Below are 14,239 nucleotides of genomic sequence, written 5' to 3'. Positions count from 1 at the left end.
CGTCCCACTCCCCAAGCACCAGCCGCTCCCACCAGTCGGTGCTGGTGGGGTAGCTCCACAGCCGCCGGCGTGTGAGGCGGGGGGTGGAGCGGGGTGCTGCAGGGGTAGGGGCTGAGCCCTGCTGCCCTGGGGGCATCTCCTCCCCTGGGGCAAGAAGGTGCTCAGCTGCCCCCAACATGGCATGAGCCAGGGCAAGCCCTGCTCCTGCCGGGAGGGCTGGGTGGACCTCTAGCTGCTGCTGCTGCTGCTGCTGCTGGGGGTCCATGACTGCGGCGCTCGGGGTCTGTGTGCCTATATGGCTCCTCAGACCGCGTGCTGTGCAGGCTGAGTGTATGTGGGAGGGGCCCTTTAAGGGAGCGGCTAGCTGTTGCCCCGGAAGCGCTAGTCCGCCCATTGACCCTGTCTGCAGCTGTGCCTGGCATCCCTATTTCGATGTGTGCTACTTTGACGTGTAGACGTTCCCTCGCTGCGCCTATTTCGATGTTGGGCTGAGCAACGTCGAAGTTGAACATCGACGTTGCCGGCCCTGGAGGACGTGTAGACGTTATTCATCGAAATAGACTATTTCGATGTCGCAACATCAAAATAAGCTATTTCGATGTTGGCTGCACGTGTAGACATAGCCCATGTGTCAACCACGGCAGTGTGACTCCAGGAGAGAAGTGATCCCTGCCATAACACAGAGTCAATGCACCTCCAGGGCTGTTGGTTAAAACCAAACAAGTTATTCATGATGTACACAGTCAAAACCGTGCCTATCCGTGTGACAATATTTCCCTGGCTCCAGCTTTCCATAACGTTCAGAAATTAATGTATGTACCTTCAGACACAGAGGAATCTATATGAATGCAAACAACAGAAGTACCTATTCTCAAGAAATACAGTAAAAGAATGAGTAAAAATAATACATCATCTTATATTTATCTGGCACTTTTTACCCAAAGGATCCCAGAGCATTTGCCTTAGATTGATCCACACACACACACACACACACACAAGCCTTTCTGTATTCCCCCAGTAAGTGACTCTGTTATAATAACTACTGTACTACTAAATCCCATGAATTGAAAAATGTCTGGATCTTCTAAGTGGAGGAGAGATCTCAGGTAGTCTTAGGATATACAGACAGGCAGTCATTACGGGGAAGCTTTCAGCCCTTTGTGGGCTATTCTCCAGCAACATGGGGCTGCTCTACCCTATGCCAGAGCTGGTGTGGAATTGCATCCAGAATCAAAAAGCAAATTTTCCTCCCATTTCTGTTCTACTCCTTAGATCCACCCAGAGGATATGGGGTGTAGCAGAGAACCTGTTCTTATGCTTGCCCAGAGCTGTGTTGTAACCAATAGAACAATCGAGAAACAGATGTGAACTAAAAGAAGAGAAAGGAAATTTCATTTGACACTCACCACTATCGTTAGGATGAAGCCGGCACAAACTACACATATTGGTAAAGCAATTGCCAGCCTGGTGTTGGCTGTCAGTGGACATTCTCCACAGTCAGCTGGACATTTGGAGCAGCCTTCTTCTTCTTCACAAACATCATCTCCGCAGACTGGGCAAAAAGGGATATAGAGAGCAAAATACTCAAAAACAGCTCCAGCCACACACAGAAGTCAATTCAATAGTGAATACATATGGGTCCTAAGCACTGGGTCCCCAGGGGAGGCACAGAATAGATGAATGAACAGGTTTTGAGGGCTTCAGAGATCTTTGTCCTGCATTTGAAAGTTGATTTTAATTGCAATTTAGGGACTCTGAAATCACACTGACCTGAGTGGACAGTGGACATCAGTGCTGTGGTCTTGTTGCTTGGTTGCTACTTTTGTTGGTTTATTTGCCTGTTTAGACTGTAAGCTCTTGAAAGCAGGGACTGTTTCTTACTCTGCATACTCAGCTCAGTCTCTGAGAGCCCCAGGAGTTAGGCGACTGCACAGCCGCCTTTGCCTCCTTTCCTCTCAATCAGCAGGATTGGTATTGGAGATTATGAACAACTTCAGGCAAAATGAGCACACCAGCCCCATGCCTGGCAGCATTTCAAATGAAAGACCACGAAAACTCAGCACCTATATCAGATATAATGTAAGATACATGGAAGTTTCTCTGTTTGAGAATCCTAGCACCAGCAATGATTGCAAAGCTCAAAGTACCCTTGAAAGACAAGAACAATATGTAAGAGATGTTCAAAGAGATGAAAGTGAGGTAATGGCTGTCTACCTTGCGTTGTGGGCAATAAGGCCAATGACAAACAGTAACTTCAGACAATAATTGTTTTTTTCTCATCTCATTTACTGAAATATAATCCGCAGTGGGAATTTCCTTAGCTACTTCCTAGTGAAAGCCAATGGTGTGTATCTCTCTCTTGTACATCTTCACTATACGAATGTGGTACTTCAGATTCTCAAGCAAAGAGGTGACTTAGTGCCATTGAGCTGAGCGAAAGCACAGATCACTTTATGATCCAAAATAGTTTGGAAAAAAAATTGGTAATAATTCTTCCTGCATTAGTTCTAGTCCATTGTAATTTGTGTTCTCATACCAGGCCCATTGCAGAGTTCTCTGAATGCTCAACAGTCACGTTAAGAGCACTGCACTGGACAGTGGTTTTGAGGTTTACATGAACAGTAGCACCAAGTTCAAAGATCACTTGTATTTGCACCTTAACTGTCATGCCTCAGGCTAGGCTGCTTCCTGTCTGATGATGAACGTCCATCTGCCGGAAAGTGACCTTGTGGTAGAACAATTTCACATCCGTCTAACATCACAGAAGCCTTGTCATGCCTGAAGCTGCTCACTCTGGTATTGGATTTCAGCAGTTTGACCACACGCAGCCTTTTATAGTTCTCACATCCTGCACAGGCAACCAGAAGCTAGAAATCCTTCAGAGATTTCAAGTAGCTTGATAAAGAATTGTAGAGACAGTTGATGGGATGCATTTACTTGCAGAAGGGCCAAGATTGCTTTTGTTGTTTTAGGCTATCAATCTAATACAAAGGGCAGTGTAGTTCCTGTTTAGTATATGAGGAGTCTTTATTTCATACCATACCTACTGCTGGGAGCACAGTGGTTTTGGTTTCCAGAGCAACTTGCATTTTCCCAACCCTGATGTGTGCGATGAGAGAGGTCACACCCACATGAAACAAAACCACCTGCCAAACAAACAACCATTGCTTTAAATCTTCATGCATTGGACTTTTTCAACAGCAATAATCTAATCTCCTTTCTTGTGGATTTACTATTTCACCTTCTTCCTATTTCCAGGCAATGGAGATCTCATAATTTTACCATCAACACTTGAGACAAGGTGATGAATTGTCTCCAAGACTCATTAGGTGCTGTTACCAGAATAGGTTCTAAATGACCACTAAAGATCTGTCTCTCCATGAGGGAGTCTGCAACTCCACCCAACCCCACTGCTATATCTGCAGTTCTGTTGAACAGGTCAGCCTCTTCAAGAGTCTGTATTCTTCCATGGCTTTTAGGCTGCAAATAGCCTCAGCCATTTCCATATATGTTTTAGATACATACTGGCAACCCTCATGGAGCCACCATGAAGTGAGCTGAACAGAAGTCTCCAAAGGACTGGATTCTACAAGATGCTAAGTGCACTCAATTCCCAGTATAGGCAGGTGGGAGCTGAAAACACTCAGCACCTCACAGTATCAGGTCTTTATTCTGCAGCCTTTGTATTCACATAACTCTGAATGAAAAAAGTGGGAGGATTTCCTACATAAGGACTGCAGAACCTGGCCTGTTACTACAGGTCTGGAACATAATATGTTGTAAATGTACTATACCTTGGCAGTCCAGTTTGTCTGACTCATTTTGCCAGCTGTAGATAAGGTGTGAGTAAATATCTGGCCGTCATCCGGAATCCATGGACCACATATTCCACCTTTCTCCTTTACCAAATAGATCAGTTATTTCAATAGACAATAAAACAGGGAAAATTCCAGTCCTTAATAATCTTAAACTTAATTCTTTTGTGGGGCCTTGTGCTTTACTCCTATAACCTAGCAAAGTATTATTCATTATGACAATGCTGACAGTATGATGCTCAATCATAAATGACACTCTTATGTGCTAAAAATAAAACACGAACAAAAGAAAGGAGCACATAGACTGATAACCAAGTTTAAAATTCCACAGAACTCTCATTCCCTTAAAGGCCATGAACCATAGTCTGTCCTCATCTCATTTGGACACACAAACCTGACTCTATTGAAGTGAATGAAGTTATTCTGAATTGACTTCACTGCAACTAAAAGTAGAATTTTGCTCACAATTGTGTATTCTCTTCAGGGTGGATTCACTGCAGCTCTACTTTATATGTGGGAAGGGACTTTATTTGGGCAAATATGGAATATGACATTTCTTTCCTGAAAGTTCCTATTTTTAGAGTGTTTCTCATTAAAATTGCATAGACTTTAATTTCCCAGCAGCTGCAGCCGTAGAGGATTATAATGGTGGATGGAGGATTTTTGAATGGCTTAGTCCTCATTGCTAAATTTCAGATATTTTTCAGGAATTTCTCTTCACGCACTTTAGAATACAGTAGGCAAAAAAGAAATGGATTGTTCTTGCTCGCTGAGGTAAAGCATAAAAGTTGACAGCTCCTGCTTTTCATGGAAAGCTCTTTATGTATAACCATCTATTCAGGATCACAAGCCCACTTTCCTGCAGCAGTTGTGCTCTGCAAGGTCTATGTTGCAGAGGCTTGTCTTGTCTAAGCAAGCAACTCAAAAATAGTTCAAACGGTAAAAGCAAGAGGCCGGATGGCACCTTTGTGCTAGACTCCCACCCAGATCTCACCTGGCTCATGAGGATTTGGGTGTAGAATACCCCCACATGAGTGTACCCTCTCTCTCCCCATGGAGACATGGGTGTGGGAGTGATTCTGAGGGTGATGGAAGCCAACAGGGCAGACTGCAGGAGGAGAAGGCACACTGGCAGCATGCTTATTGCGCTCTGCAGAGCCCAGCCAAAAGGTTACATGGCCCCAGCCTGGATGATATTTCTGTAGCTCTCTTCTTTCAAGAGGAAGCTCTGAGGTCAGCTGCAGTCTGGGGAATCCCTAGCACTGGGGTTCCAATAGCACTGTGCTAGCAAGGAGCTGGGCCGCAGCTGCTGCGGAGGCACTGGGATGTGGATGCAGCAGGGTGAAATGAACATAATTTATGGGCTCGACGTGTGTTTTCCTCTGTCAAGCAGTCTCTCCTACTGCAAGAATATATTACAAATCTCAGGAGGGGAATGTTGGAGACCTTCCTGTCCTTCTGGTCTGGTGGGCACAAACAGACCCTCTGTAAATACTCATAAAGTAAACTGGCCTCACATATCATTCTGGAGGCACCATTTTAAATAAGTTCAGTGGTCAAAATGCAGAACAGACCTTCCCCTTCTGCAGTTTAGCATAAACACGCCCAATGACTTCAGTTAGGACAGGGTTTTACAGTCCTGGGCGTTTGGGTACAAATACTCTAATGCAGTCCGGTAAACATGGATGGATTCTGCTTGCAATGCAGAGTCAGCCATTGGGAGCTTACGGTCTGGCCTCTGAATGTTCTTTCTGCCTGAATCAAATACTTCATCTAGGGCCCCAGCCCTGCATGTCACTGAATAATTCCCATTGACTTTAAAGGAAACTGCTGGATCCCCAGAACTTCTTTTGTTTTGGTCTCAAGTAGCCATCTCCAAAGCCCCCTTCATTGGCTTTCGTGAGTTCTGGACCAGGCCTTAAGAGGGTGGCCTTAGTTTAGGCACCCATTGTTTACTGTCTTGACCCTGGCTATGAAAGAGTCTCCTCTAGCACACAGAACACACTCGCCAATTGTACTAACCATAAAGGCCAAAGGGCAGGAGTGGATGTTGGCATGATGAACGCAGCAGTTCTCACCGTTTGCATCTTTCCAGCTGGAAGGGCACTCTTGCTCCTCACAGAACTTCTTGGCTGCGGCAGCATTGCTAACCATTTTTAAAGACAAAAAGATGATTTTATATTCATCTCTCATGCAAAAAAAAATTAAGGGGTATGTAGTGTGTGTAATCCTGTTCTTTATGTGGCACAGCCACAGACAGGAGCAGGTACACTGCTCTTTCTTTGTACTGTTTTCCTCTGTGTGGAAATAGCCCCACAGCCATGGATCACTGCTGACAATTGAACTATCATCTCGTCCCAGGCAGGAAAAAGTCTGGCAGCTAGTTGTCCTCCAGCAGCTGCCAACACCTGAGTCTGGCCCTCCAACCTCACTACATCACCACATAGGGGATCTTGGTTGCATTGGTGCATGCAACTCCTGGTGATGGAACCAGGGTGGCTACATCCCTGGCCACTTTCATCCACACCTTATTGCATGTGTGTAAGTGATTTCCTGAGTGACTACAGGGGATCACACATTTTATAGCTGTATCCAAATTAACCATGGATCACTGTTATGGTACGTATATGTAAAATTTCTACTATGTGAAAGTGTGATCTCAAGTCATTCCGATCTAGAAGTGGACTTTGTGAGTTGAGCTGGGAACTGATTTGAGGCCTTTGAAACTCTGAGGTGTAAAAGTTTCAGAAAAGACAGACAAAAAGGGATTCCCCTCCAAAAAAGTCAACAGTTTTTCCCATCTCATTTGCCCATTTCTACTCTCAATCACTGACACATCTCAAATGAGTGATTATCTCTCTGAACTTCAGGACGCTCCATTATAAACATTCTTTACTTCAAAACCATTTGACGTATTTCTTTCAAACTTAGCTATGACTGAGACTTAAAATCTGAAATCTTTATACAGTGTATTGTTACTGTATTCAAACCTATAGGAAAAATTGCGAATTATATTAACTGACAAGTAATTTGTAGTGTTATAAAAGGAGAATACATTTTAAGGGAGAGAGTTAAGCTTGACCTACAGCCAACTTTTCAAGAATGTCTTAAGGCCACATTTATGAAAGAGTTTAGGCACCTAAGAATGCAGTTGGGTGGCTAGTGGGATTCATAAAAGCACTGAAGCAGGAGAGGCACCTAAGTCACCTAGCTCCTCATAGGAGTTAGGCATCAGGCCTGCATAGCCACTTTTGAAAATCCCACTAGCCACCTATCTGCATCTTCAGGCCTGTAATTACCTTTGAAAATATGTCCCATGGGCACTTTTAACCTTTAATCCCTGAACTCTAAGCTCTCCATTCAGCAAAGCACGTAAGTACGTACCTCATTCTGGACCCAATCCAACGCTCCTGGAAGTCGATGGAATGACTCCTGTGAACTACAATGAACTTGGGACCAGGCACTTTAAGCAAGGCAGAACCCCCTGATGCTAATGCGGCTACTTTCCCGCTTGAAGAGAGCCACATATTTAAACACCTTGTTGGACTGGGGCCTCAGGTGTCTCTCTTTGAGTGTTCAATACCTGTATGTATTATTGATATAGCCAGAGTTGAATTTTCAAGCATTCTTAAATCATTTACTAACTAGGGAAGTATATCCTAGACAGGGCCATGATAAGGTAGGTGCATAGCTGATTGGAAAACCATTCCCAGAGAGTAGTTATCAGTGGGTCACATGCTGGAGGGGCATAGAATCACAGAATCATAGAACACTAGAACTGGAAGGGACCTCAAGAGGTCATTGAGTACAGTTCCCTGCCCTCTTGGCACAACCAAACACCATCTAGACCACCTCCAAAAGATGTCTATCTAACCTGCTGTTAAATATCTCCAGCGATGGAGATTCTACAACCTCCCGAGGTAACTTATTCTCGTGTTTAATCACCCTGACAGTTGGGCAGTTTTTCCTAATGTCTAATCTAAACCTCCTTTGCTCCTCGTCCTATCCTCAGAGACCAAGGAGAACAATTTTTCTCCCTCCTCCTTGTAACCCTCTTTGAGGTACTTGAAAACTGCTATCATGTCCCCTCTAAGTCTTCTCTTTTCTAAGCTAAACAAGCCCAGTTCTTTCAGTCTTCCCTCATAGCTTATGTTCTCTAGACCTTGGATCATTCTTGTTGCTCTTCTCTTGACCTTCTCCAATTTCTGCACATCTTTCTTTAAATGTGGTGTCCAGAACTGGACACAATACTCCAACTGAGGCCTAATGAGCGCTGAGTAGAGTGAAAGAATGACTTCTTGTGTCTTGCTTGCAACACTCCTGTTAATACATCCCACAATCTTATTTGCCTTTTTTGCAAAAGCATCACACTGTTGACTGATATTTAGCTCATGGTCCACTATGGCCCTTAAATCCCTTGCCACAGTACTCCTTCCTAGACAGTCACTTCCCATTCTATATGTATGAAGCTGATTGTTTCTTCCTACATGGAGTACTTTGCATTTGTCCTTATTAAACTTCATCCGGTTTACCTCAGACCATTTCTTCAGTTTGTCCAGATCAATTTGAATTATGACCCTATCCTTCAAAGCAGTTGCAACCCCTCCCAGCTTGGTATCATCTGCAAACTTAACATGTGGAGTCCTGCAGCCATCAGTTCTGGGTCCACTTCTGTTCAATATCTTCATCAGTGATTTAAAAATAGCATAAAGAATATGCTTCTGAAGTTTGAGGATAATGCCAAGTTAGAAGGGGTTACCAAGTGCCTCAGAGGCTAGCATTATAATTCAAAATTATCTGGACAACCCAGAGAAATGGTCTGAGGTAAACAGGATGACATTCAATATGTACAAATGCAAAACACACCAGTCATGAAGGAACAGTCATTTTTAACACATACAAATCACTGCCAAGGAAGGAGTAGTGTGGAAAGGGATCTGGGGGTCACAGTGGACCAGAAGCTAAACATGAGTCAACAGTATAACACTGTTACAAAGCAAAAAAGAAAAGAAAAGAAAACATAGTTCCAGAAGCTATTAGCGGGTGTGCTGTAAGTAAGACATAAGAAGTAATTCTGCTCTATGCTGAGTAGGCCTCCACTGGAGTACTGTGTCCAGCTGGGGCAACATTTTCGGGAAAGATGTGGACTAACCGGAGAAAGTCCAGAGAAGAAAAACAAAAATGATTAACTCTGTAGAAAACATGGCCTATAAGGGCAGACTGGGGGAAAAAACTGAATTTATTTAGACTGGAAAAAAGAAGACTGAGGGGGAACATACTTGTTTTCTAGTACGTGAAAGGTTACAAGGAGGAGGGAGAAAAAATGTTCTTCTTAACCTCTGAGGATAGGACAAAAAGCAATGGACTTACGTTGCAGCAAGTTAGGTTTAGGCTGGACATTAGAAAAAAGTTCTTAACTGTCATGGTCGTTGAGCACCAGAACAAATTACCTAGTGAGGTTGTGGAAACTCCATCACTGGAGAGTTGTAAGAGTAGGTTAGACAAATATCTGTCAGGGATGGTCTAGATGATAGTCCTACCAGCAGATGGGACTAGATGACCTCTTGAGGTTCTTCCTAGTGCTATGATTCAATGATTTAGGAATACAAATCCCATTAGAAAGGCTGTAGCAATAATTCTACTTTCAGCTATTGGAGAAAGTTTATTTTGTGGCTATGTCATCACAATGCTATAATTTGTTGCTATGACATTATAGCTGTAAATATTTTGGGGGAAATGTAAGAATAGTTTATCTATTACTGAAGTTGATGCAAAATCCCTCAGTACACAAATGAATGAAATATGTCATGATAAAGCCACCTTTACTGTCAAAATTCCAGCCCACCTAACAATCATGACTGGCAGGTTTAAACATTAAAGAAAATATAACAAATAAAAAGAATTCTATCTGAAGAACAACTCTCACAAACTGAATCTTTGAAAAAGGACATCTTGGAGAATAAAGGAACATTTTCTGTGTATCTGATTTTTTTTCATTTATCATCTTTTTAAATGCATCAAAGACGTAAAAACAACATAGATGATGGTGAGATGAGAGTTGCTGATCCAGGGGTGGGCTGCTGCTTTGCTTGTATCACAATACATGAGTGGGACCTAAATATGCATCTCAGTGATCTAATGTGGCAAGATGATCGGCTTTTATATTTGTCATTACAGTGGCATCACGTTAATCCCTTGGTTTTGCTTTATTATACCCAGTTACATTTGTAAACATTTCTGTAAGCGTTCTGAGATAGGCACACTAGAACAATTTCTGGACCCATGAAAGTCTGTCTTTGGTTTCAACTTCCAGGCCAGATTCCATACTGTGTGCAATGTGCATTAAAAATACTATTGTTATTACTCATATTGGGATCAATAGGCTACAGCCAAGTGTGGTCACAGTGTGCTGGACAGGGAACAAACCTATCCGTCGCCCAGTGCGCTCAGAATGTAAATGGTAAGACACAACAGTGGTTTGAAACAAGCAGGCTGGGTTGAGGATGGGGGAGATGAGTAACCAAGATAATAGTAAGTGTGCCACCCAACTGTTCAGCAGCAGCAATTGCTGTTATCATTGCAAATTATTATTTGTGGTACTGTAGCATGTGCAAGCCCCAGTCATGGGCCGAGCCCCTGCTGCGCAAGCACAGGATAAAAAGGTGGTTCCTGCTCCAGAAGACTTACAGTCAGGCCCGCAGATGGGCTGGGGAGTGGGAGGGAGGCAAAGTAGGCAGCTGCCCCTAGGCCCAGCCATTTAAAAGGACCTGGGGCTCCCAGCCATTGCTGCCACAGTGGCTGGAGTCCTGGGCTCTTTAAATCATCGCCAGAACCCCGAGAGGCACACATAGAACGGCGCTGAATGGCTGCTGAGGCCCCACCCCTTTCGGGGGCCCAGAACCACCCCCACCCCCACCCCCACCCCCACCTTGCCCAGGGCCCGACAAAGTCTGTCATCAGCCCTGCTTACAGTGTAAGTATAAAACAAGAAACAAGGGATGGAACAGAGAGTCTGATGGGGAAGTGCTAGTGAACAATCAGACAACATTGGTCAACATGATCACCAGTGATATTAATACAGTGGTCTAAACATTGGCCAGGACTGGAATCCACTTATACCTTGTCTATACACAAACTTGCATCAGACTGGCTCGATCAGTTCACTTAAATTGATGCAAAACCGAATGTAGACACTTCTGCTTCAGCTGAAGGTGGCCCATGTTGATTCAGCCCAAAGCAGAAAGGAGCTGATGTAAACTGAACCAACATAAGCCGTTCCAAAACCAAGCCAAGAGTGTGTTCATTCAAACTTGCACTGATTTAACTAAACTGAATTAAATTGGCTTAGTTAAATTGGTGCAAGACTGTGTGTAGACAAGACAGTAGCTTCCCAGAGAGAGAGACAGAGGGAGAGAGGAGTGGATTCTGTGTAACTTGAAGTCTTTAAGCCACGACTTGAGGACTTCAGTAACTCAGCCAGCAGTTACAGATCTAATGAAGGAGAGGTAGGTGAGGGTCTGTGGTTTGCAGAGTGCAGGAAGACAGACTAGGTGATCACGATGGCCCCTTCTGACCTTAAAGTCTGAGTCTATGAGACTTAAAAATATGTATGTTGTAGTAATGTCCTGCACCTAGCCAGAGAGCAGCAGGGAAATTGCCAAAGGCGGGGGAAATGCTTCCAGAGCCTGTGACAGTCACAGTATTGAAAACATCTGCATATAAAGGAGTATACAGGTCACTACGTTTCTCTGAAAACGATGAGGGCCTCCAGCAGAGGCGGTACCTGTGAGAGAGGATTCCGTTCTGCACAGCATAGTGGTAAAAGCGATCTGAAGCAAAGACGGCGTAGGTGACATTGAAGAACTCCCCACTCACAGCCTTTTCGGGAGGTCTCTGGACCCAGGCCATCTCAAGACCTAGAAATAATGTGCAGTTCTGGGTCACTATGTTTGATTTAACCTACTGTAGCTGCATGCTGCTGGACAAATCGGTCTGGAGCAGAAATTCAATTGAAATGGAGATGTTTTCACAAATGTTCCTGCTACCGCTGCTGGCCAAATCATTCCCCCTAGTATAGTATACAGGCGGGTCCAAGATAGCACCTAACAGAGAGGAAGTGTTTTTTGATTTTTTTTGTCTACAGTATTTAAGCTAACTAATGAAAGAACTTGGAAATTTAGGACAAACCCTACTTGCTTTGCTCAGCAAGGGCTAATCTTATTCTGACTTGTACCAATTTCACTCCAGTGTAATACGGCTGACTTCAGGAACATTATTCCTGATTCACACTGTTTTCCTGCTAGGCACAGTTATTTATATCAAGCTGTACATAAAGTCTATCTTTTTCTAAAGATTTCATTGAACAAAGCAGTGGGAATCATTAGTTCTCATAGAACCAGTCCCTGAAAACCCTTAAGCACATGAATAGTCCCAGCTTCCACAAGTAGTCATCTTAAACAGGATTACTCACACAAGTAAGGGTTTCTATTCTGTAGTGACTTCCTTTCCATTGTACTTAGATGTACAGGTTGAACCTCTCTCATCTGGCACCCTTGGGACCTGCCTGGTGCTGGATGAGAGACTTTGCCAGACCACAGGAGGTCAAAGTTGTCTAGAACATTATCAACACTTCCACTGCTTACTGGGCTCTTAGAAGCTATTTGGGATAAATTACAGCTAAATAACAGCACAGAACACCGAGAGCCAGGACTGGTGCCTGTAAACAAACTTTATGGCACCACAGGAAACTTGGCCACAGCCGTAAGTGGTTGTTTAGCCTCCTAAAATCATGCCAGATTATGGATGTTGCCAGAGAAGAGAATTCCAGGTTAGAGAGATTCAACCTGTAATTAGAACTTCTTTCCTATTACACTGGAGTTTTCTTTTATTACAATATTCTTTACTTGACCACTGTTGGTGATTTAAGTGATTTGTTTCAGCACAGAATTCCCTTTTTTATATAAAAAGGGGCATTTTCAAAAGAAACAACCCTTTTGGGGCAACAGACTAGAGGAACAATCATAACAAATAATTAATAATCAATATGATAGAAGAGAAAAAAATCCTAAACTGTATATAATATTCTAGCCATAGGTGAAAGGAAGCTGGTGAGCCTTTGTGCGCAGCTCTGGCTATAGCTGGCTAAACCACATCAAAAGCCAGCAGGAAAGTACTTAAAGGGCTGGCAGAGACCCAGGTTCCATTAGGACAGGACCTCTAAGAAATTTTAAGTTACTTTCACCCCTGATTCTATCCAGATTTTACAAGTAATTGGCAGGTAAAATAATTGCTTAGCTTGAGAGCACTTCATGGCAGCTATGTGAGAGGTCAAAATAATTTTTGCAGATTAAAAGGCTTTTTTTTTCTTGAAAAAGATTCACCACAGCAGCAAAGCTCTGTGTTTAATACTATTCCCACATAAATGCATTTCCACACCAAAGAAGATGGTTTTGTTCATGATTTATAGCAGTAAGAGACATAACATTCTGCCTCTAGCCCGGTTTTCATCACATCTAGAAGCTGTTAAAGGCATTTTACGTAAACTGTACAAAACTGAACGCTCATTCTCATATTGGTTACAAGAGCACAGATTAGTGTAATAGCTTTATTCATGAGGGTAGCAGGAAACAACCTGTCAACTTTCCCCACTCCCTCATCTATTCTTTATTTCCTTTTACATTCATTTTACATTTTGGTTCACTGTTTCAAAAAACTTGAGTTGCATTACACTTATTTGAATCATGGGTAACAGATGGTATATACAACAGGGGAGAGATCATCCAGGTGATAGTATTTGAACTTCACCATTGGATTTGAATTTTGAGGCAATGTTAACACTATCATGTAATATTCTGAGCCTGAACATACAGTCCATGCACAGACTTCTATGGGAGTTTTACCAGCACATAGCTTGTAGGATTGGGTCCCATAATTTCTCTTTAAAGCAGTATGTCAAAAGTTGTTGCATTTCATCCTAACCTTTTCCAACATGCATAAAACTATTTATTTGCAGACCTCAAACAAATTGCCTTTCCATTTCTGATTCTTTTGCACCGGAAACTCATATTTCAAAGTATTATACATATATGTGCAAGATCTGAGAGTCTTTATTTGTGCCTATTGAATAGAAGTGGAGGGCTATGGCATCAAAGCATGAAAACGAATATGGAGAATTAGTTGGCTTAGTGTTTAAATGAAGTGTGCCCCCCACCATCCAACCTGGAACAGGAATTGCAGAATTGAAACGAGTACTAAATACAATCTGGCTGCAATGAGGGGCTGACTGTTTGCTTTGTTTTGATTAGGCTGCTTTAGATTTTTCTAATGCTACACAAAATTACTTGCTTGAAGACAATGATTTCATCTTTTTTAATCATCTGAATTATGTTGTCTTTAGAACAGATGAGCTCCAGACAAATATTTAT

At 43.0% G+C, this 14,239-nt stretch overlaps 1 protein-coding gene across 1 annotated transcript in view; it reads right to left on the bottom strand.

The window, feature by feature from the left end:
• Positions 1-14,239, bottom strand: part of LOC142013394 (atrial natriuretic peptide receptor 2-like) — a 68,641-nt gene that overhangs the window by 42,793 nt on the left and 11,609 nt on the right. The window contains exons 4-8 of the mRNA XM_074994713.1: positions 11,599-11,731; positions 5,838-5,961; positions 3,795-3,899; positions 3,044-3,146; positions 1,407-1,552 (exon numbers count right to left, since the gene is read on the bottom strand). Of these exons, the coding sequence (XP_074850814.1) occupies positions 1,407-1,552; positions 3,044-3,146; positions 3,795-3,899; positions 5,838-5,961; positions 11,599-11,731 (611 nt within the window). The remainder of the gene's footprint in view (positions 1-1,406; positions 1,553-3,043; positions 3,147-3,794; positions 3,900-5,837; positions 5,962-11,598; positions 11,732-14,239) is intronic.

This window comes from Carettochelys insculpta, chromosome 5 (genome assembly GCF_033958435.1).
Source record: "Carettochelys insculpta isolate YL-2023 chromosome 5, ASM3395843v1, whole genome shotgun sequence".
Lineage (NCBI taxonomy): Eukaryota > Metazoa > Chordata > Testudines > Carettochelyidae > Carettochelys > Carettochelys insculpta.
The sequence above is the reverse complement of the archived record's forward strand: the minus strand, read 5'-3'. Positions and strand labels throughout refer to the sequence as shown.